This window comes from Temnothorax nylanderi, unplaced genomic scaffold (genome assembly GCF_030848795.1).
Source record: "Temnothorax nylanderi isolate EJ_2023f unplaced genomic scaffold, tnyl_v1.0 TNYL_tig0161_pilon, whole genome shotgun sequence".
Lineage (NCBI taxonomy): Eukaryota > Metazoa > Arthropoda > Insecta > Hymenoptera > Formicidae > Temnothorax > Temnothorax nylanderi.
In genome coordinates this window covers 6334-31435 of record NW_027249223.1, presented here as the reverse complement: position 1 = coordinate 31435, position 25102 = coordinate 6334, and the positions used below count along the sequence as shown (strand labels likewise).

Here is a 25102-nt window from a genome sequence, read left to right as displayed (position 1 = left end):
AATACATTTTACACTGAGAAAAATGTTTTGTATTAGCAAACAAAATTTTCTTACTGACGCAAATTTGTTGATATGTAAAAAATGAAATATTTTATTACCGGAACAAAAAAAATATATTAAGCCATATATGTGCGTATAGCCGTCGCGCGTTTGTCCGAAGAAATCCGCTCTCTCAACCGGTCACCCATCCAAGTAGTATACCGGTGCCTTGTCGCTTGACATCGATGATTGAATAGGGTAGTGGTGATCCTCTGACTCTGACGCTTCTTTCTTTCTTATACTTGCTTATTTTGGTGAGCATAAAGCTATCGCATAACAATATTAACAATACAGATATACGAATAAATCTTTTTTGCCAGTCAGCGTCGAATATTATTTTATATTAAATATTATTAAATATTTTATATTTTATATTAAAAATGCCATATGACAAAATTTAGAATATCAGAAAATTCTTAATAAAAGAGAAAAAATGCAATAATTATATAATAATAAATTTAATTTTTTATAAGTTCTAAAGTCTGTCAGCAACTTTTCGGAAATATTACAAATGCAATGTTGTATGTGAAACATTCAAAAATATAACGCGTGCAATGTAAACGTAATAATAGTTTTATCATGTATCAGAAATGTTTCTAAACCATTACATCTGCAATATTTCTTCTGCAAAATTGTAGAAATTCACAGCCTGCAATTCAATTTTTCATTATCTACGCAATCTTTCAGAAATTTTTCAGAAATATTTTAAATGCAATGTTGCGTTTGATATGTTACAGAAATATTATTCGTGCAATGCAAACGTACTATTACTTTTATAACGTTTCAGAAATATTTCTGAAATATTGTATCTGCTACATTTTTTTTCAATATTACAGAAACTTGCAAATATTGTAAACAACTTTCTGACAAATTTCAGAAATATTGTTAATGCAATATTATAAAAAACATGATGCAGGTACATTTCTAAAATATTTCAGATGCATAGTTACAAATGAAATGTTAACGAAATATTTCTGCACCATTTCCGAATATTTCAATATTTCAGCAACATAACATGCCGAGTGGGCTGTAACACATATATACAATATATATGTATATATATAAAAACTCATAAACTATCTTTATTGCTTATCCCCGCAGGGTTTGCAAGTCGTTTTTATAAGGAACGTTACCCAAACCTTTACACTACTACCCTTGCTCCTCTCACTTTAACCCTTTGGACCAACGGCTTAACGTCTCTTTCCGAAAGACGGAGTTTGCTCCGCACAAGAGCCTATCTTGCACGGAGGGGCGCAGCTTCGGAAAAACATTCCATGTTTACATGGCTCTAGTGGACTCGAACCTGGTTCCTCAGATTACGAGTCTGGCGCTCTACCACTAGACCACACTGCCGCCATATATATATATATAATGCATATTTTTTCCCTTTCAACTACTTCATTTATATTTCATACAAATAATATGGATTTATATTTCAGAAGGAACGGACAGTGATACCGAATTTCTTGCAAAAGATGTTATTGTGGAAATGCTAGATGCACTACTCGCTAGCTCAGATAAGAATAGAAAGGGAGGTAGAAAAACTGGAGGTCAGTATTATAGATATTTATGTAGTTGTCTAGGAAAAAAATAGTTAATTATTTACACTTAATATTAGCAGAAATCACGCAGTACTTTGTTTTCTTTTATGCAGGATGGTTATCGAATATACAGAGGGGAGAACAATTCAGTGAAACGTTTGTCAAAAAAGAAGCCGAGATGTTTCATGAAATTTTTACAACACAAAATCAATTGCTGAATAAATCTTTGCAAGAACAAATGGAAGAACAGAGGAAATGGGAGGCTGAGATCATGAAAAAAGAACATGATCATCAAATGCAACAGATGGGCATGCTTATGGATGGATTTCTAAAAGGATTGCAAACGATCCAGCAGCAACAGTATCAACCATCATTTTATCCGACAGTTCAATCCTCCGTATATTCTTCGCTGACACCACCACCTACTTTTGTGCGCAATCCTTCACCATCATCAATGTCTGCTTTAACATGCAGTTCAAGCTCGTCGATGTCACCGCAAACATTGAAAACTTTTGTGTCACCAGCTTCACCCTCTCCGTCTGCTACATCAGACTATACTACACATCACTGCCTTCCTCTTCATTGGAAATTCCATTATGTCCATCTAATCATGAATTACAGGTATCATCACCTATTCCACAAAACAGGTATTTTGTTCAACCCTCATATCCTTCGCAAACATCGTCTGCTACTGACAAACTAACTAAATAAGTTTGCAGTAGTATATGCAAGACATATAAGTTTTTATTAGTCGTTTACACCTATATTGATCGTTTAAAATTACAGTAGTCGTTTAAGTTTACATTAATCGTTTAAATCACGTATTTTAATGTTTTTGTATGTTCTGTATATAAAACACTTGTAGCGACAAGTGTTTTATATACAGTAATAATAGCGCAAACGGATTATTAAAATAAGGGGATTTTGCAAAGTTAAGAAACAAAAAAAACTGTGATGAATATCATGCTCAATATGCAACTATCTAACGTTGGAATGTAAGACATAAATTTTCATTAGTCGTTTACGTTTTTATTGATCGTTTAAAGTTACAGTAGTCGTTTAAGTTTACATTAATCGTTTAAGTCACATATTTTAATGTTCTTGTAAGTTCTGTATATAAAACACTTGTCGCGGAATTCTGCTTTGTCTCGAATAGACGTCTTTGGATGAAACGTAGAAGTTATCACTTTTGGGATGACATCGTTTTGAATACATATGATGATGCACAGTGGCTTGAAAGTTTTAGAATGCGCAAAGATACATTTAATAAATTATGTGATATTCTTAAAAAAGAATTAGAACCGAAACCTATTTTTTTAAAGTCCAGAGAACCACTCTCAATGCAAAAACAAGTGGCTGTTGCTTTATACAAATTGGCAAGTTGTGCAGAGTATCAAGTAGTCGGTAATATTTTTGGTATCCACAAATCTACGGTGAAGAAATGTTTATATAAAGTTGTGAATGCCATCAATAACGTGATGATGGCAGATTACTTACATATGCCGAACGAATTTGAAGCTGTTGAAATAGCAAATAATTTTGAAAACAGATGTCACGTACCCCAAATTATTGGTTGCATTGACGGATCGCACATACCGATTCTGGCTCCTGCTGACGGCTATAGAGATTATGTGAATCGAAAGGGCTGGCCTTCATACAATCTCCAAGCAGTTGTTGATGACAAATGCAGGTATGCAAGCAATACATACTATTTTTATGTAATCATGTTTATAAATCATTAGTTGTTCATATTTTACATTTATAGATTTAGATATATTTGCATCCGACATCCAGGGAATACTCACGACGCTGCTGTGTTCAAAGACTCTAATTTGTATAAAAATGTACATACACTAATTCCACAGGTATGAAAAACATTCAACTTATTGAAGTAATCTATTTTTCATGGATATCAGGTGAAAGTTTGTTCTCATACATGTTCCGGATCGAAAATACGAATAGATTTATTTTATGTTGAACAATTGTAAGGAATATGTTCCAATTACTTTATTAATAATTCTTGCAGTCAAGCAAAAATATTGATGGTATGGAAGTGCCATATTTGATTATTGGAGATCCAGCGTATCCGCTGTTACCATGGCTAATAAAAGGTTACCCTGGTTCAGTGACTCCCGAACAAGATTCTTTTAATGTTTACTTAAATTCAGCTACCCGGATTACATTCTGTGGACCGACGAAGCGACGTTTACACCAAACGGCGTATTCAATTCCCGGAACTTTGTATATTGGTCGGATGAAAACCCGCACGTCGTCCGTGAAGGCGGATTTCAATATCGCTGGTCCATAAACGTATGAGCGGGAGTAATCGGGAATCAAGTGGTAAGTAAAAGTAGAAAGAAAGCAATTTTCTCTTGCTGTTTAAGTAAAGAAACATTTTCATTAATTATTTCCAGATCGGTCCATATTTCCTCCCACACACCGCGTTTAACTGGCAATATTTATGCCAATTTTATCGAGAATGAATTGCCAGTTCTTCTCGCGGATGTGCCTCTTCGCGTACGGGCGCAGCTAATTTTTCAGCACGACGGAGCTCCCGCTCATTTTAGTCGTCAAGTGCGCGAAATATTAAACGCGCGTTTTCCGGATGGGTGGATGGGTCGTGGTGGCCCAATCGCCTGGCCGGCACGGTCGCCAGATTTAAATGTATTAGACTTTTTTGTATGGGGTCATATAAAAAGTCTAATCGAGCACCGGCGTAATGGTGGAGAAAACGAGGTACGTGAAGCTATTGTTGCGGCCTTTCATACTATTACGCCGGACATGGCGCACCGTGCGGCGCGCAATATTGTACGAAGGGCCTCTGCATACGAGAGAGAGGACGGCACTTCGAACAATTTTTGCATTAAATAATGAGTGGATTAGGCCTATCGGGGAAACCACTATAAAAAAAAACGCACCAAGCTATCTACCGCAAGGTGGTGTGGAAATGATAGCGTATCATTTTCCTGCCATCGAAAAGGCGAGAGGCTAAGAGCCAGCGCACGTACATTGCCGTAGTATCTTACGCCTTACGTACGGAAATTACGTACGAGAATCTTGCGTTACGCGGCACGTACGTAGCAAAAAATCGTATGTACGTATCGGTCCATACGTTAAAATTTTCTTGTGTTACCAAAATTTAATTATTACTTCAATGTAAAATACACATACAACAGCTATGTTATTATTTTCTTAACATTTTCATGTGTTACATTTATGTCAACGTGATAACTTAACATTTTATGTATGTCATGTAGAAATTAAATATTATTTTGAGTTCTTTTAACACAATTATTTTTTACAAAATTAACACGTCTTAAAGTTATTTTAACAAAAGTTATAAACAAAAGTTAAAGTAAAGCTTTAAATAATCGTAAACTTTGACATACAAAATAATTAAATTTACTAAAATTAAATAAATATTTCTATTACACATAATTCAAGTTACAATAATAATTAATATTATGTAAGGCGTAAGACGCTACGGCAATGCCTGTGCAATACGTGTGCTGGTTCTAATACTTTTTCGCCGCAGTGTATGTCATCTGTCGCTCGCCGCTCGCCACGCGCCACGCGCCGCGCGCCGGGCACCGTGCCAGCCGAGACCCGCCTCTATCGCTCCTTGTGCGCTCATTCGCTCAGACGTTTCAATTAATAACTCGTTAACTATTGCGAATTTTGCAAAATGGTACATGACTTTTCTCTTCAGTTTGACCCAATCTACCCCAGCCATTCGGGTGGATACTTTTATTTCTGACACACACATATATATATATACAGGGTGTCCCATTTTAATTAACACTTGAATTTCTCTGATACTATGCGAGATATCGAAATCTTTTTTTACGAGTTTGTATGATATCAAGGGAGGCATATTTTGATTTAAAAAATTTGACATTGAATGGAGGTGTCATAATCAAATAAAGGTCAAGTTCATTTTTTAAAATAGCAACATAATTTTTTAAAAATCTACGTTATTTGTAGTCCTTCTCATTACGAGTTCAATGTTCAAGGTCGCCGAAGGTCAAATGACCAAATGCTTACGATATTATTGCGAACTGCTTCGAATTGCTCACAATATGCGGCTAACTAGCTCAGCGAGCGCCTTAGTCGCCTTGAGACTATCTTCGTTATACGTTGTTTACATTCATGGCTATTTTCTTTTCTGTGTTTTCTGGACTCGACTCTGGCTTTCTTTTCTGTGTCAGAGTCGAATCCAAGAAACAGAAAAGAAAAAGCCAATAAACAGCTTATAGCGAAGAGAGTTTCAAGGCGACAAAGGCGCTCGCTGAGCCAGTTAGTCGCATTGTAAGCAGTTCAAAGACAATAATATTGTAAGCTCACATTTGACCTTTGGCGACCTTGAATCATAGCGCGTTGAACTCGTAATAAAAAGGACTACAAATGTAGGTGTTTACACAAAAAAATACCGTTGCCATTTATTTAAAAAATGAAGTTAATCTTTATTTGACCATGATGCCTCCACCCAAGGTCAAATTTTTATTATCAAAATATATACCTCTTGATATCATACAACATCGTAAAAAAAAGATTTCGCTATCTTGCATAGTTTCGGAGAAATTCTAGTACGTTGATTAAAATGGGACATTGTATAAAAGGATCAGAAAATTACAAAACTTTATAATACCATAATTTCAAAAGCGTTTTAATATAACTTACACAAAGAGAACTTACTCGACGGAGATGTTTAAAGTTGGTTGAGGGTAAAGTCCTTCAGCGATACACGTTATTTCAACTCCATCTTTGTCATCTATAATCTTTTTCCTATATGCAAGTTCAAATTTTTCTTCTGTAGCTGAAACAAAATAAAATATAGTAAACTATTTGTGAATAATATTTAATTTGTAATTAAATAAAATATTTATTTAATTAAATTTGTAACAATTTTGATAGAAAGATATTATAAAACTCAATAAATAACATTTTTTACTACATAAGTTTAATTAATAAACTTTTATTTTGTTTTTCTGTGATTTTTTTGTAACTTTAAGCAAATTCTAAGTTATATAAAATAGACCTTTAAATCAAAATAAAGCATAAAAACTTGGCGTGCCCGGGTCGCATTTTGATGTACATATACATTTCTACGAGTGTATTAACTTTTTTTATATTTTAATAATTTACAAATTTGGATGTTAAATATTACCTGCAATAATATCAATGATATATAATTTGACACAATATAGAAATATTATGTATGTTTCATAATATTTAAATATATTCGCAAATTACGATTTTATCAGAGAACTAATGACAAATTATTAATGTTTTTTATTTATTTATAGTAGGGAAGACCGGGCCGAAGTCGTCACCGGGGCGGAGTCGTCATTGCAATTATCTCGAAATCTGTATGTTGTGTGAACTCGCCATTAATACTGTAAATGCGGCTTATAGTGCCCACATGACGGAGTTTAGTGAGGTTATGTGCCATGTTGTGATTCTTATCAAGGCAAACGTGTTTTCGGAGGTCAAAAGTAACATTTTTTGCGCGTCGAAAATTTGTAATATCTTAAACATTATTGTCTCCGAATCTCAAAGTAAGTGATTCTACAGAGTAATGCATGCTGAACACGAGTCCAGTAAAGTTTTTTTTATTTTCATTGATTTCTAATATTTTATGAGCGACCAAATTTGTGTCCGGGGCGAAGTCGTCATCAAGCCATATCATGGAGGCTTCCGGCAAAAATCAAAGTCAAAGAAGCAGCAGTGGTCGGATTCCGGCGAGGACTTGGATAATATGTGCTGCGTGTGCTCAGAGATGACAGAATAAAGCTGGCGAGAAACGTGCGAGCGTAGAGCACATAAGTATGTGCGCTTTCCTTGTAATTATTTTCCGCCATCGTGTTTTTAATTAATGTTTCCATTTTTCTATTAAAAAATAATTAATAAAATGTATTCTATCATTTTTCATGATCGGAATTATGAATTTTCGTTTAAAATTCAGTCCGAGACTGAAGTAACGACTCCGCCCCGACAATTTTGACATTTCAATTTTTGCACCTTTGTCGTTTTCACTCTATACCAGTTGAACAAAGCGACGTAGACCAAAAATGTCCTTATAAATTTTATAGCCAAAGGTTCACTCTTTACAACGGTATACCACATTTTATTAAAATTATTTGTTTTGTTGTTAAAAATCGACACCAAAAAAATAGTGACGTCTTTGCGGTCTCCCCTAAATGTTATATATAATAATTTTTTGACCTCATTAAATGCAATCTGGGCATGCCAAGTTCTTATACTTTATTTTGATTTTAGGTCTATTTTATATAACTTGTTAGAATTTGCCTGAAATCACAAAGAAGTCACAAAAAATTAAAATGAAAGGTTATTAATTAAACATATGTAGTTAAAAATGTTATTTTTGAGATTTAAATTTGTCTTGTTAGAAGGATTTGTTTTGGTAGAATCTTTTTTTTGTGTTTTTGCATCTATGTTTTTGAGGAGTGTTTGGCGCTCGCCTCATTGTATATAGTAATTGTTAGTATAATCGTATATTTATTAGTATAATCGTATTGTTCCTGTTAATATTCGCTTTATTTAGTAGTTATTTCAGCCTACTTGCCATTGTGAGCGCACAACGTACTAGAGATAACTTATTGCACTTGGCAACACCGAGGACTGGATTACTTGGTAATCCGACCCTAGCGACGAAGACCGATGACGCGAAAGCCAGCATGCGTCGCGGTAATGACCAAATATGGGCATTCGGGACATCACCAGCCCGCTAGGACTTTGATCTCGAAGTCAAAACCGCTGACTGCTAAGTCAGCAATACCGAGCGCGATAAAAAGCCCGCCCTTCCAAGGAACGGCGGGCAGTCTAAGAACCGAGCGCGCACCGCGAGACAACGTAACGCTAGTATAATTGTAACCCGCAAGGGAAAGTAAGTGAAGTAAACCAAGTGTAGTCAAGATCTATCGTTTTTAATTAAATGCTTCTACAACCAAAATCTCGCGAGTGTTGTTCTCTTCCTCTAATTCGGCGGATCTCAAGAACTCGGTGCCGGCCCTGATCTCCAATTCAAGGCAGCGGCACAACAATTGGTGGCAGCGGTGGGATCTGCTAACCGAGCGAGAAAACATCCTGCCAGAGTTACGTCTGCAAAAAGGAGCGGATCATCACAAGGCGGTAAAACATCCCGGAGAGGAACAGCCGACCAGATCCAGAGCGAGAAAAGCCACGGTAGTAGCCCCCGCGTGTTATCAGCGACACCGGAGAAGGCCCCGACCTACCGCACGGACACGCCAGCCCAAAGCAGCGAAGCAGGGACGCAGCGAAGCAGCAAAGCAGCGAAGCAGAGACGCAGCGAAGCAGCGACGACAAAGCAGTGAAGCGGACCTGCAGGACCACGACTCAGCGGAAAACGGACAAGATGCGATACGCGGCGTTACTGTAAGTCCGATACAAATTATAATGGCGAGCGCCGAATGTAAAACTTTGCGAGCGACATAACAAGCTAGTGAGAGCCGATAAATGTTAGACGGCGAAATCACCCCATTCCGCCCCGTCCGAAACGCGTCGTTCCTACACAGTGAGCCAGCACGGCGCGCCATTGAATATAGCTCGCGAAGGCCCATACGCGTCAATAGAAATACCGATAGCGAAATATTAGACCGCGTGCGACGGAATTTAGACTCGCGATTTTTAGACGATAATACGCCGGTGCTAGAGTTACACCCCAACGTAATATTAGAACGTGAATTTGCGTTCCTAGACGCTAGCCTCTGTAACGCGAACAAAGACCCGCGAAATAGTACAGGTAACGAAAGCGGTGACGAGAACAGTGACGATCACGACCGTGACGCACGCCGACTGCCCCCGACCGAAGGTGACGCACGATCGGACACCTCGGCCGACACTCAGAGCGCGAACTCCGGGAGAGGAGAATTCTCCCTGACCTCTTACGACAGCGACGTATTCGATCCGACAGAAGAGGATTATACCCCCGGGCCAACAAAATGAGTCAGCAACGAGCCGCCCCGGCCATTGCATAAACGATCAAAAGATGTCCAGACTTTTCTCGGATTTGCTGGATACTATCGAAAATTTATCAAAAAATTTTCTAAAATTGCAAAACCTTTAACAAAATTATTGAAAAAAGGGGAAAAATTTATTTGGACAGCCGAACAACAAATGGCGTTCAAAACATTAAAGGAAAAATTAACTACGGCACCCATATTAAATTACCCCGATTTTAGCCAAGAGTTGTTAGTAACTACAGACGCATCCGACTATGCAATCGGAGCCGTATTATCACAAGAAACAGTAGGACAGGACAGACCGATAGCATACGCCAGTAGAGTATTAAATAAGGCGGAGCAAAATTATAATACGACGGAAAAAGAATTGTTAGCCATCGTATGGGCCGTAAAACATTTCAGACCTTATGTTAGTGGATCGCCAGGTGTTAATTCTCGCGCGGCGCGGAGGAAGGCACAATAAATCAGTTGTCGTTAACACTTGTCCTTTTATTTCGCAATATTTACTGTTAATAAAGCACTTGCTACAATTCGTCTCGCTGCGATACGACTCGATACAATACGACTCCGTCTTACTCGATTTCGCCGATCGCTCGATTAGCACGAGCGTCGTGTATGAGTTTCGAGGGCTCACTGGTCTCCCGGCAGGAGCAAGCAAACGATCGCGGCCGGAGCGCCGTGTTATGCCGAGCGGAATGTCGTGACGATAAATCCTCTTATTGGCACCAAATTGTCTAGCGACTATTCTATTGGACGAGGTACTTGCGATCACGCGGCTGATCACGCCGTCCGCACCTGCGAGCCGTTTGCTCGAAAAAGAAAAAAAAGGGGGAACGTAAACATTCGCGGTTTGGAGCATTTCGAGCGTTCTCGAACGATCCTTGTTTTCACGTCGAATATTCAATTCGCAACACCTTATGTGTATGGAACGGTATTTAAAATAATTACCGATCATAGACCACTAATATGGCTATTTAACATAAAAGACCCCGGCTCGAGATTAATTAGATGGAGACTTAAGCTGGAGGAGTACGATTACGAGATCGTCCACAAGGCAGGCAAAATGAATGCGAACGCTGACGCATTGAGTCGAAACCCGATAGTGGAAGACTTACAAGTAAATAACGTTCATCAAGAGGAAATGCCGAGAAAATACTCGGAAGAAGATAAACTACAAATATTACACGAATATCACGACCTACCTATGGGAGGACACCAAGGAGTCACAAGAACTATAAATCGAATCCGACTAACGCACAATTGGAATGGACTTACTAAAGATGTCGAAGACTATATAAATAAATGTGAATACTGCCAAAAGAATAAATTAAGCAGGAAAACGAAAATGCCTTTATCAATTACGGATACTCCACAAAGACCATTCGAAAAAATGCGCCCTTGACATTGTAGGACCATTAACTATTACGAATAACAGAAATAAATATATTTTGACTTTCCAAGATAACCTGACGAAATTTAGTAAAGCAATTCCTGTAGAAAATCAAGAAGCAGCTACCGTCGCAAAAGCTTTTGTTACTAAAATCGTGTTAGAACACGGAATACCGGAGAAAGTACTCACGGATCAAGGTACAAATTTGACTAGCGAAATGTTCAAAAACGTGTGTAAACTATTAAAAATTGAAAAAATACAAACGACAGCTTATCACCCAGATAGTAACGGAGCATTAGAGCGGTCGCACCGCACATTGGCCGAATATTTAAGACACTATATAAATGAAGATCAAACGAATTGGGATGAATGGCTGCCCTATGCGATGTTTACATATAACACAACCCCCCACACCACGACAGGGTTTACACCGTTCGAATTAATTTACGGTCATCAAGCTATATTACCGACAACTCTAACGAAACCGCCAAAACTTACATATACTTACGACAATTACGCACAAGAACTTCGAGAAAGAATACGCGCAACACACAAAATAGCTAGAGACCACACCAAGCATGAAAAGATTAAGGCGAAGCAACAGTACGATAAAAGAACGAATATAGAAACATTTAAAGCAGGAGATCCAGTACTGTTATATGACGAAACGGTTCGACGAGGAAGATCAAAGAAGCTAGAATCGCAATGGATAGGACACAGTAATGGAAAAAATTAATGACGTAAATTACATAATTAAAAAAGGACGAAAAACGTTACGCGTACACGCAAACAGACTAAAGACCTTTATTGACAATTAAAAATATAATATTAAAAGAAAGCGACTTAAATAAATGTACGCGGGAAAACTACTAAATTTATATGCGAACAAAATTTTCCCGTGTATTTTGTAACTGCGAATGCACCAAGCGAGGTGCAGCTTTATGTAAAAGCGCATAGATACATAGAGAACCGTAGACAACGTCACATCATTTCGAATGTAACATTTTGGATAACATTAGCCGAACCTCAAACATGATTATATTCCACTCCAAAAATAGTAGAAATAATAATTCAATGTAATGAATTGCCAGAAATAAAATTAAAATTGAAAAAACCGGAAAAATAACATTACGCGATAATTGTAAAATAACTACACCAGATATAATTTTAGAAACAAAAAACCGAATTTACACTAAACATGTACAAATGTATTTACCAGAATTCAATATAACTAATACCATAGAAAAAAGTATAACTTTTGACAACAAACTAGATTCCGAAAAAGAAATAAAATTAGAACCAGTAATCAAAAATCCATCGGAATTAATAAAATTAAGTTTAAGTCTAGATGAAATTAAAAAAGAAGTGGAAAATAACCAACCAAGCGTTTTTTTCAAATAAGAATATTGTATATCCTGTAGGTTCCGCGACCATAATAGTAGTCGTAGTAAGCATTATACTTGTAATCATCTATGAAATAAAGAAAAAAGAGAATCATTAAGAATTTAAAAGGGGAAACCATAGCATACATATTAGCACATAAGAAAATTAAATTGTAACCTCCCAAGAAGAAGAAAAATACAAATAAACAAATAACGAAAAACTTCGTATAACTCAGTTTTTCTTTTTCCGCAAGGGAAGGGATGTTGTAAGCGCACAACGTACTAGAGATAACTTATTGCACTTGGTAACACCGAGGGCCGGATTACTTGGTAATCCGACCCTAGCGACGAAGACCGATGACGCGAAAGCCAGCATGCGTCGCGGTAATGACCAAATATGGGCATTCGGGACATCACCAGCCCGCTAGGGACTTTGATCTCGAAGTCAAAACCGCTGACTGCTAAGTCAGCAATACCGAGCGCGATAAAAAGTCCGCCCTTCCAAGGACCGGCGGGCAGTCTAAGAACCGAGCGCGTACCGCGAGACAACGTAACGCTAGTATAATTGTAACCCGTAAGAGAAAGTAAGTGAAGTAAAGCAAGTGTAGTCAAGATCTATCCTTTTTAATCAAACGCTTCTACAACCAAAATCTCGCGAGTGTTGTTCTCTCCCTCTAATTCGGCGGATCTCAAGAACTCGGTGCCGGCCCTGATCTCCAATTCAAGGCAGCGGCACAAACTATTACCGATAAATCAAGTTATTCTCGGTGACTCGCGCGAAACGTCGGTAGATCGCGATCGAATCGTATTATCGATATTTTCGCGATTCATTAATCGATGCTGCCATCGTTCATCCTACGAGGGCACCCGTCATCAAGGAAGAGCAAGTACTCGCTCGCAACACGCGTTTGAGAACTTGCTCATCACTCATCGTCACGAAGTCTTGGGGTGCACACCTTCGGTTGCACATCTGAACCTCCGGGAGGCCCTATAGTGCTCGCTCCTCGAAGCGCGATCTCGCCTGCTCTTGCCTGCTTTGCCTGCCTGCTTTGAGTGTGCTTGCTTGTCGCCTAAGCCTAACTGTTGCCTGCTCGTGCTTGCCATAACCAGCTTCGCCAGGAGAAGGACGAATCCCTCCAGGAGACGACGGCCAACCGAACGGTGAGTCGCTTTTGCCTTTTGTTTATTTCGCTCGCTTTGAGGAGACGCCAACACACCTCCTCTGGTCCTTCGAGTTTATAGAAATTTAGCAAACGAGGGGACATAAACACACCCTCTTCTAAGGAGTTCTTTTAGTAAAAATTTACTGAAAGCTTTTTAAGAGCACAAACTCTTTTTAGATTTTGTATTGTACACATTTTTGGTGTTTTTTTATGTACTTGAAGAAGAACGCGATGGCCACTTCATTAAAATTATGTTAAAATTTATTTAGTTTTGCATATTTACATTATTTTGTGTGAATGTAAGGTTTAAAAAAAAATTAAAAAATTTTGTAGCATTTAGTATATTTAACCCTTAACGTGTATACGTGGGTCTGCGGCGTCCGAGCCAAAGTGATATCTGCTCGTAACTGTAAAACTTGCAGGCCTGTTAGAAGATATTAAATAAACGATGTTTATCAAAATGACTATAAAATCGTCAACTACAATGTAGACAGATGTTTCATAAATTTTTTTAGATTTTTTAAAATACTTTAGGGTAGGGAAAAATAGCGTTGATTCAACTAACAAAGATCCTCCTCGTTCCTACAAGGAAGGGATCACCAAGAGGCGCAAGACTCGCCCACTTCCTCTTGATCAGATCTTCGCGGTCAAGAGGAAGGAGGTTGCGCCAGCCGCAGCCCTAGGCGCTAGTCGCCCTGTGGAAGGCGCTCAGCCGCTTCCTCCAGGCGCTAGCCGCCCAGCTTCCGGCGCAGGACGCCTGGCTCACGGCTCCAAGCCGTTGTCTGCCGACGCAAGGCGCCCTGCTCCCGGCGCCAGTCGCCCAGTCTCCGTCGCTCCGCCGACTCCTGGCGCTAGCCGCTCCTCTTCGATTCCCGGCGCCAGTCGCCCGTCCTCAACGACGACTCCCGGCACTGGTCGCCCTAACCCTGGGATGCCGATTCTCGGCGCTAGTTGCCCTACTCCTATAGCTTCAACTCCAAAGAGCAGGAAGAGGCCCTTCGAGATTGGAACATCGACGCCGGATTCCGGAGGATCAACGCCGACAAATCCGTGGGTCCTTCCACCCCTTTCTCTTCCCTCGCTGTCACCAATTAGGAGGTTCTCCGAGGGAACTCAAACGGATCAGCCGAAGCATCGAGGGATCTCATCACAAACGAACAACGTGGTGCTGCGAGAGAAATCGACGCTGACAACACATCCTGATCTTCGAGACTCATTGACGCAGACAGGAATTCTGGATTCAGACCAGACGGAAAGGAAGGAAGCAGCAACGCAGACCAAACGGCGAGGAGGTCGAGAACGAGGACGAGGACGACGCAGAAGATATTAATTGTGAAGCAAGAAATATTATTTAAAAATGTAATGTTCAGAGTTTTAAAAAAATAAATAAAATGTTCTAAAAAAAACCAATTAAAAACAACAACCAAAGAGTCAAAATATCTTAGCGATTAAAAAGCGGAACGACGTCCGTCCAAATATATATTACTAGCATATTTCAGTAGTATGTTATGCATCGTATTCCAATTTTTCTGATACATGTATGAATAATATTACGTACTTAGTATTTTATTACAGTGCAATATTTTACAAACATTTTGAATTTGAATATACATATCAGACAGTAATAACACTATTCAACAAAAAAAGCACAAGAACGAATCTTGCGGCATTCGAAAGGTTTTTGGACGCAGAAAATGATCCCGTTTGCCAAATTGCTTTATCACGTTACAATTTTGAGAAATTTGCAGTTAAAATTGCAAAAATGGGCTATTATAGTGTACTTTGGCATATTATAAATACGATATGTGACGTATCGGAGAAGTTTAATTGCAATTAAAATTAAGTATGTTGTTAGGACTTTCAGCTCTTAAAAGGAATTTTTTGTGTCGCTTATGATTAAAAAGATATTGATGATTAACGTAGAGTCTGTTGCGTCAAAATTGCGACTTACATAGCTATTGAGGATCGATGAAGTATTTTTTAATTATGTTATTCAAATTTAAAGGTTTTTTAGGTCGCTGAAAACTAATCTGAAATAAAAGGGATCAGAAAACAGAAACGCGATTACATTATGCCCCTGGAGATCTCGCATCGACTCTCTGGATCGTCCTCGGGCGCGAAACTCGCGCCTTGTGACGGCGGCGGGGCGCTGCCACGATGCAGCGAAACTGCAACGTCACAATATATATCAGGAAAATCGGAATGCAATGTATAACATTGTAATATTACTGAAATATATCAGTAATATTGCAGAATAATATATCACAATAATATTTGTGACGTATTATAGTAATATTGTACTACGATATATCATAACGTTATATTATTCAGATATATAATAAAAATCACAGTATGATGTATCACATTATAATACTTATACGATATTGCAATAATATTGCAATTCGATATCATATCATAATATTCATACGATATTGCACTAATATTACAGTAGATCACATAGTAATATTTGTGGAATATTATAATAATACTTTAAAGTCATATATTACACTGCAAATTAATACAAATATTACGGAATTATTACACCTTTTTTAAAAAAGATAAAAAAGGCGCCGAGTACACGCAATGTATTTTGTAAATTCAAAAATCCAACTTAAGTGGTAGTAGCTTTATTTCTCCTTAACAAAATTATATCACAAAATTGCGTTACCTAACTCAACCTAAGTGACATGTTATTTCAAAAAAATATATGAAATCTTTAAATTGCGCCAATTACAAAGGGACTATATATATTGCTTTGAAAAATAATTGTTATGCACTACTTTTAAAAAATAAAATCTAAGTGGTACATATCTTTGTGCTCCCATTCAAGGGTCTTCCTATTCCAATCCAAGTAGTAGCTTTAATTCTTCTTAACAAAATTATAATATTACTAATGAATACTCAGTTATTCAGTCCTTTGGGAACAATCACAACTTTATTCATTAGGTGAATTGTCGGATTGCACAATAGTGTAAAGCGAAAGCGCGACAGGGACGAAGCACACAACTCAAGGCTCGAGGTACGCTTTGCTCGCCGGTCGGCCGAAGCTCCGGCAGTCCTTCGTGCTGTGCACGTGATCGGAGCGGGATACATCTCTTCTCCTTTAGCTGGAGTTTGGTACAGCGTGGTTAGTTTTCTGGACCTTATTTAGGGAATAGCTGAGTCTGAACATATAAAGCTTTTGTTATGATATCCGTCCGTATTCGGTATCCGTTCGTATTCGGTATCCGTCCGTATTTTCTAGGCTATCCCGATATCGGTTGTTACTTCCTTCGACGCACTTCCTTCTGGGCCTGCATCTGCGTTCCTGGCCTTGAGCTTGCTCTTCAGGCTGTTCTTGGTTCTCTTGCTGGATAGCCTCTTCCTCTTCCTCTTCCCCTTTATGTCCTGTCGAGCCATTGTCGAAGAAGAGGGCTGTTATAGTTCTGTTTGGTTCATTGGGCAGTTCGACTATTTGGTCTATGTCCCGTTTATGTATAATGCCTGTGTCATTTTCTTTGACTTTGTATGTACGTTGTCCGATTCGTTCTACGATTGTCGCGATTATCCATTTAGGTCCGTCGATGCGGTATCCTCTCATTCTAATACGGGATCTTGGATTGATTTTTTTGATGTTCTGGTATTTGTCCTGTTTTTCTTTTAACTCATCATCCTTTTTTGGTAGCATGTTCTCTAATGTTGTTCTTATTTTACGTTAAAACATCATTTCTGCTGGAGTTTTTCCTGTTGTGGTGGATAGAGTTGTGTGTTGCTTTAGGAGCAACCTGGCGAGTTTCATTTCCCAATCTCCTTTGTCTAGCTTTTTTAGAGATTGTTTTGTCAGTTGTACCATCCTCTCGGTTTGGCCGTTTGCTTGAGGGTTGTACGGTGCGATTTGTAACGATTTTATACCGTTTCTTCGATAAAATTCCTGGATTTCTGTTGAAACAAATCCTGTTCCATTATCTGAGACTATTGTTTTTGGTACCCCGAAAGTTGAAAACAATCTTCTTAATTCTTTAATCACCACTGAGAAGCTCGTTGATGTGACTCGTCTTACTTCTAACCATTTAGTGGTTGCGTCTACAACGACTAGAAATGTCTGGTTTTGGTGTGGTCCTGCGAAGTCGACATGAAGGCGTGTCCAGGCTTCTTCTGGTGGATTCCAAATTTCTGTAGGCGTCCTTGGAGGAGCGGGTTGTGCGCTTATGCATTAGTTGCAGTTCTTTACCATTTTTTCGATGTCGTCATCTATTTTTGGCCACCAAACGTACGATCTGGCTATCGCTTTTGTGTTACATATCCCTGGATGGTTTCCGTGCAAGTAATTTAACACTGTCTCTCGTAGTTTTCTCGGGATAACTACTCTGGATCCCCAAATGACACATCCCTTGTAAGTAGATAGTTCGTCTCGCTTGATCCAATAACTTTTGTATTGCTGGTTGCTTTTAGCTGGCCATCCATGTTCTATCCATTTTTTATTTTCTTCAAGTCCTTGTCCTGATTTGTCTTGCTTGCGAGTGATTCTGGTGTGATCGGCTGGATATTATCGTTTTTGATCATCAGGATTTCCTGATAGGTTTCTTGTTCTTCTTCAAGTTTTTCCGTTATTGGTAGTCTTGACAGAAAGTCTGCATTTCCATGTTTTTTTCCTGGGCGATAGATTAGCTCGTAGTCGTATACACTTAGCACTACGGCGTATCTTCTTAGTTTTGGTGATATAGTTTCTGGTGTTGGACGATGCGGGTCGAAGATTCCGCACAAGGGTTTGTGGCTGGTGATTAAGTTAAATCTTCTTCCTGCTAGGTAGTAGTGGAAGTACTTTACGGTTTCCACTAAAAGCTAGGGCTTCTCTATCTAATTGAGAGTAGTTTCTCTGCGTTTTGTTCAACGTTTTTGACCAAAATTCTACGGGATGTTCAGCTTCATCTATCAGGACGTTTGATAATACTGCTCCTAGTCCAATTGGCGAAACGTCGGTGGACAGTACTATAGGTCTTGCCTGGTCAAAGTGGCACAATATTGGTGCAGAACTGTTTTTTTAGCTGCTCATACGCGTCTGCGTGTTTTTTGTCCCACTTCCAAGGGGTGCTTTTATCTAGTAGCCGGTGAAGTAGTTCTGCTATTATCGCTCTATTTTCCAGGAAGCGGCTGTAAAAATTTAGACCTCCTAAGAATATTTGGAGCTCGTCAACCGATGTCGGTGCCGGCATTTCCAGTATGGCTTTTACTTTTTTTCTTAGCGGTTTTATTCCTTCTTCAGAAATCTGGTACCCGAGAAATTCCATACTTTTCACACTAAAAATACATTTTTTTTTGTTAATTGTTGTCTTCTTAATAGAATACACGTAGGAATCCTCACTGGAGTTGCTTTCCTGTTTCACTTTATTCGCTTGAGACGCCTTCTTTTTTCCATCACTCTTTTTTTTGTGATGCAGGCGCTCTCAATGGGTGCGTTCGGGGAGACGCTATTAGCGCTATATCGTACTACAAGCTGTTCGCGGAGCTGGATGGTAGCGCTACCAAATGATATCATGACGTCACTAAGGATAGCGTGTGACGTCATAACTGCGCGCTACTAATGCTATTTCTTCCGAGGTAGTGCATGGGTAGCGTTAGCGTTTGCGGACGTTCAGGGAGACGCTATCAGCGCCTTTGGAACTGTTTACGTTCTGTGCTCACGTGAAGGTTATGTGCATGTTGTAAACCGGGAACGTGTTCGGACAGTTTTCTTACAGTAAATCGTAAGTATATTTTGTATATAAGAATATGTATAAATACTGCTGCAATACTGCTAATATCTTAATTTCCACTGTATATTCTTTTCTGTTTGCAGGAACATAAGTTCTTCTTCTTTCTGTTGGTTGGCTCGGAGACTGTCCTGTCCCATGCAGCCAAGGAACATAAGTTAATCGAACGGATTGAATGTTAGACAAGGGTAAAATAATACACGAGTTATGTTTCCGGATGCAGTCCTTAAAGCTAGGTATACATCAGTCGTATCACAACATCGCGAGCGTCGTAATCGTAAGGCTGTAACTAATCACAATTAAGAATTCTTATAAAACTTGATTGTGATTGATCACGACTTTACGATTACGATGCTCGCGATGTTGCGATACGACTAATGTAGATCTAGCTTAATACTGCTGCGATATTGCTAATATTTTTATTTACACTATGTATTCTTTTCTGTTTGCAGGAACGTAAGTTAATCCTCAGGAAATTAATGGTCTCTCCCAATTTATGGAGGCAAATCGAGAACAATTTTTATTGTTATTAGCGTTACAAATACGCGAACAGATAGCAGATGTATCATCGAGTGATAGTGATAATGAGGAATTCGCAATGTTAGAAACTGTATTACGTACTAGAAGAAAATACCCAGAGTACCGTAGTTTCCAGAAGAGTCTCATTTACTTGGTGATCTAGCATATAAGCTACATGAAAATTTGTTGATACCATATCGAGATAACGGTCATTTGACAGACCGCCAAAGAAATTATAATTTTGTGCATTCTTCAGCAAGAATGGCTATAGAAAGAGCATTCGGACTTTTGAAAGGACGTTTTAGAAGTTTGCTAACAACTCTTGCATTAGATAGAGTAGATTTAATACCATTACACATTCTAGCCTGTTGCGTTTTGCATAATATATGTTTGATGAAAAATGATATTCTCGATATCGAAGTAAATGAGGACGTACACGCGATAGATTGTGTGAGGGATAATAATGAAAATATACAAAATGCTCGTGCAGGTATTATAAAACGTGATTTAATAGCAGAACGGTTGCGAATTAGACATGTTTAGAAACAGTATAAAACTAGTTTAAGAACAGTATAAGATATGTATTAATAATATAGTTTAGTAGGTACTTCATGTAGTATAGTATAATGTAAGTAAGGGGGGGTTCTACAATAAGTTGCAAATGCAAAAAGAACATAATTGATAAATCACATCGCCATATGGCGTTTACGACTAGCGACAAGGCATTTGCAACTCATTGTAGAAACCCTCTAATAGTATAATAAAATAATTGTACGTATTTAGTATATCTAGTAATAGTAATTATAATAAAAAGTGTAGTACATATCAGTCTTTAAAAATTGCGTAACAATAAATTCCAGCTCGAACTACAACTTGTCTAAAATTTTGTCGAGTTTTTCCATAAACTTCTTTTGTATTTCCATTCTTTCCTTGTGTCTTCTATCTTTTCCCTCCTCAGTTATTCGCCGATTTTCTACTATTTTTTCCATTGCATCTGCAGCTTTACGTTTACCTAAAAATAAAATTTAATATTTATATTAGTTGCTATTATAATTTAATATATTTTTGTTTTTTATATCTCATAGTCTAATTCAATTAATAATCAATAATAGTTACTTACGAGAAACTTTACTATCAGATTGACAGGTAGAACTGCTACTACTGCAAGGACTTGGAGATTTAGATCTTTCAAAACTGGATTGCATCCAGTTTTCTGCATCCAGAAAACTTATTTCAACGGAATCCATTGCCACGCCAGCCCTTAGGAGGGTAATCTCTAATACGATATATATTCCGACAAAGTTCTTGTAAATCAGATCCAGAAAAGCCCTCAGTATGCTTTGCCAACGCGCAACGTTGCGATTTTTACGTTGTCTGCCGTTGGCTCGTTTGCGGCTTCACACACAACACTTCGGGATTTAACCTCGAATTTACGTTGGTTATACGACGTAAACTCGAGATACGCCATTACGCTACTAGACGCTACTAACCTGTTCGCAGAGCTTGCTACCGCTATCGCGCTATTGGCTCCGCGAACAGTTTTGGTAGCGTTTGCGTTGGTAGCGTCAGTAGCGTCTCCCCGAACGCACCCAATGTGTCCTGCCTTCGAACAGAATTTGAAGGTTAGCATTTTTAAAGTGACAATTATCAGGCGTACGGTTTGTCTTACCGCATCGGAAGCATGGCTTATTACCCCTTTCGCTGGAATTTTCCTGCTTCTTATTTCCCTTGGACTGGATTTTCTTTACATTGTTGAAATCTGCAGTTTATAGTTGTTTTTGGAGAGATGCGGTACCTTCGATGCTGCATGCTAACTTCAGCGCCTTTTCCAAGGAGAGACCGTGCCGGTTTTGCTCCGTCGTGCACTTCTCGTGTCGCCGGCAGAGGTACCGTTGTAGCTCGGAGTCCTGAATTCCTGCTACAAATCGATCTCTTAACATAATAGCAGTGGGTAATTTGTCCTCGTCCGCCCCGAATTTGCAGTTTCTGGCAAGCTTTCGCAGACTTTTCTCAAAATCTTTCAAAGATTCTCCCGGTCTTTGGTCGCGTTTTTGGAACTGTATCCGGGCGAGCTCATTTACGGGTTTACCGAAATGGTAATTACATTTACGAATTATTTCCGCGTATGTAGCATCGACTGCTTTAGTAGGAGCGATCAAGCATTTAATCGTCTCATAAGTCTTAGCCTCGATAGCGGTTAATAGAGTGCATTTCTTACCCCTGTCTTCCGTAATTTCATTCGCCTCAAGGTAGAATTCAAACCTTTCCAGGTAATCTTCCCAGGTGTCCCTTTCCGAATGAAATTCGGTTACGGCGCCGATGGTGCGAGCCATGTGTTCGTCTTCCGGGTCTTCTTCCCGGTGCACCAAGATCGCCGGAATCCTTCGTTTCGAGCCGTCGGCTGGTGTGGAATGTTTTCGCTTCAGTTTCGAACAAACCGTCGTCCTCTCCGTCCGTTTCTTCCGCAGGCCCTTCGAGAGAATCCGACATGCGGTTTTCCCAAGCGATTTACCACGTGGTTTCGAATCACTTCTTTTCAGGTTATCGCCTCTCGGAATCACCCAGATCACTGCGAACTGCATCCCATCTTCGTCGTCATTAATGAATACTCAGTTATTCAGTCCTTTGGGAACAATCACAGCTTTATTCATTAGGTGAATTGTCCGATTGCACAATAGTGTAAAACGAAAGCGCGACAGGGACGAAGCACACGACTCGAGGCTCGAGGCACGCTCTACTCGCCGGTCGGCCGAAGCTCCGGCAGTCCCTCGTGCTGTGCACGTGATCGGAGCGGGATACATCAATTACAAAGAATCATTTTAATCACAAAGAATTTAAGAGATAACAGTACAAAATAAAAATATTTAATTAAAATAAAATAAATAAATTTTTCTTGTAAAAAAACTTGGCGCTGCTAAACTTCTGCTAAAAATTTAATAAAGTACTCAAATTTTTGAATAAAAAACAATAAAAATAATTTAGGGAAGAATGCGACGGGAGTAAAAAAGCAGCGCCAAGTTTTTTACAAGAAAAATTCATTTATTTTATTTTAATTAAATATTTTTATTTTGTACTGTTACCTCTTAAATTCTTTGTGATTAAAATGATTCTTTGCAATATTATAATTTTGTTAAGGAGAATTAAAGCTACTACTTGGATTGGAATAGGAAGACCCTTAAATGGGAGCACAAAGATATGTACCGCTTAGGTTTTATCTTTTAAAAGTAATTGCATAACAATTATTTTTCAAAGCAATACAAATATTCTCTTTGTAATTGGCGCAATTTAAAGATAAGATAAGATAAGATAAATACGTTTATTGACTCCCCTCAGGGTTGCAAGGCGTTTTGTAGGGACGTTCCCAACCCTTTATTCAATTCTCATCCAATACTACCCTTCTCCTCTCACTTAACCCTTTGGACCAACGGCTTAACGTCTCTTTCCGAAAGACGGAGCCCAGTTTGCTCCGCACAAGAGCCTATCTTGCACGGAGGGCGCAGCTTTCGGAAAAAACTTTCCATGTTTACATGGCTCTAGTGGACTCGAACCTGGTTCCTCAGATTACGAGTCTGGCGCTCTACCACTAGACCACACTGCCGCCTTGGCGCAATTTAAAGATTTCATATATTTTTTTGAAATAATATGTCACTTAGGTTGAGTTAGGTAACGCAATTTTGTGATACAATTTTGTTAAGGAGAAATAAAACTACTACCATTTAGGTTGGATTTTTGAATTTACAAAATACATTGCGTGTACTTGGCGCCTTTTTTTACCTTTTTTGAAAAAGGTAATTTTGTACTGATATCACGCATTTTGTAGTGTTAAGCAGGGAAACAAATTAAATTTTTATTGAATTAGCAAATTATTAATTAGTCACAAAAAGTTACTAATTAGGTACATAAAATATAATATTTAGGTACAAGTAAATTATGCATTACTTAAAAAATTGGTAATTTGTCAGAGATAAATTTCTAGTTGCGTGAAAATTAGTATTTAGGTGAAAATAAATTAATTTCTTTTGTAAATCGGTAATTAGTAGAAATAAATTTTTTATTATTAAAATAATTAATATTTTTGAAAAATGAATTACTATCTACTTATTTTTAAAAATTAATAATTAGTAGAAAATAATTATTAATTTTTTCAATAATGAATATTTAGTCTCAAGTAAATTATTTATTTTAAAAATTATTAATTGGCTTAATATAATTTAATTATTGCACGTTTCTTTAAATGTTTATTACTGGAGCCTCTACATTAACTTGATCAACGCTAGTTGAAAGTATGCGTACCACATCATTTTTTCACTTTATTAAGTATGATTTCAGAACTGACGTCGTTAAACGCATAAAAACGTGGATCAACTCCAGAAATCAATTTCTAAGATGCATCTACGCAGCAATTTTTTAAAAAGTTGCATAAGATCTAACATTATTTTACCACACATAAATCGATTCAGACACTATACCAACAATTTGCAAGACAGAAGATCCGTTAACAAATTTGACATTATTTTACAAAGGTTTGCTATGAGTATGATTCGTAATGAATATACGACGCGCTTAATACGATCCGCGCCTTACAACCGCGCTGTTTTAAATTAACAAAAATTATAACACATATGCTACCGATTTCACTGTGTAATAACTTTTTTAACACGCAAAATAAATCTTTGTACTTCCATTTCGTGAGCGAACGTGATAGACTAGACAAGAAATTCAAATGGTTACTCAATAAACATAAAGAATCCTTGAAAAACAAGATACGCTCGGTACGTTATTTTTGCAAATAGCAACATACACATCTAAAGCGTCACCTCCAAACACAGGTCCGACACAAAACGAAAATCCACACATAAAAACAGCAACATCTAAATGGTTTTCCCTAGAACCGTTCAACCCGAACTTGACCACCACTCACACAATCTCATTAAACCCTTCCTCATTCAATGATCCTTCCCCCTCCCCTTACATATCCAGAATAAATGGTTCGTCAACCTTACCGCCTCATATATACCAATTAAAGTCCAACAACTTTTACAACTGGGGAAGAATTTGTGCTTACCAACATATAACAAAACTAAACTCATAACAGAACTCATAAAATGCACAGAACATAACATCTATAAACTCCCTAATAACATTCGTACCACCACACGGAATAGAATAACTCCTATAACAAAAAACCTTTTAAATTACTCATTTAAAACCTCCCCTATAGACAAAGAACTAATTAATGCCTCTCTTAATGTGCGACACTTTATATGTGAAAATCCGAATATAATCTTTACAAGAGCAGACAAGGCAACGTCACCGTAGCCTTAGATAAGACAGAT

At 38.2% G+C, this 25102-nt stretch overlaps 1 protein-coding gene and 1 long non-coding RNA gene across 2 annotated transcripts in view; both read right to left on the bottom strand.

Annotated features, from left to right (window-relative positions):
- LOC139777755 (uncharacterized) overlaps positions 1-8280 on the bottom strand; it is a 185653-nt gene extending 177373 nt beyond the window's left edge. The window contains exons 1-2 of the mRNA XM_071715356.1: positions 8188-8280; positions 6276-6421 (exon numbers count right to left, since the gene is read on the bottom strand). Coding sequence (XP_071571457.1) covers positions 6276-6421; positions 8188-8280 — 239 coding nt within the window. The remainder of the gene's footprint in view (positions 1-6275; positions 6422-8187) is intronic.
- A 12300-nt stretch (positions 8281-20580) lies between these two features.
- Positions 20581-22163, bottom strand: LOC139777770 (uncharacterized). Its single transcript, XR_011719433.1, has 3 exons — positions 21436-22163; positions 20887-21369; positions 20581-20778 (listed from the first exon to the last, which is right to left on the bottom strand). It is a non-coding gene; the product is annotated as an uncharacterized lncRNA (long non-coding RNA).
- Between the last annotated feature and the right edge of the window lie 2939 nt (positions 22164-25102).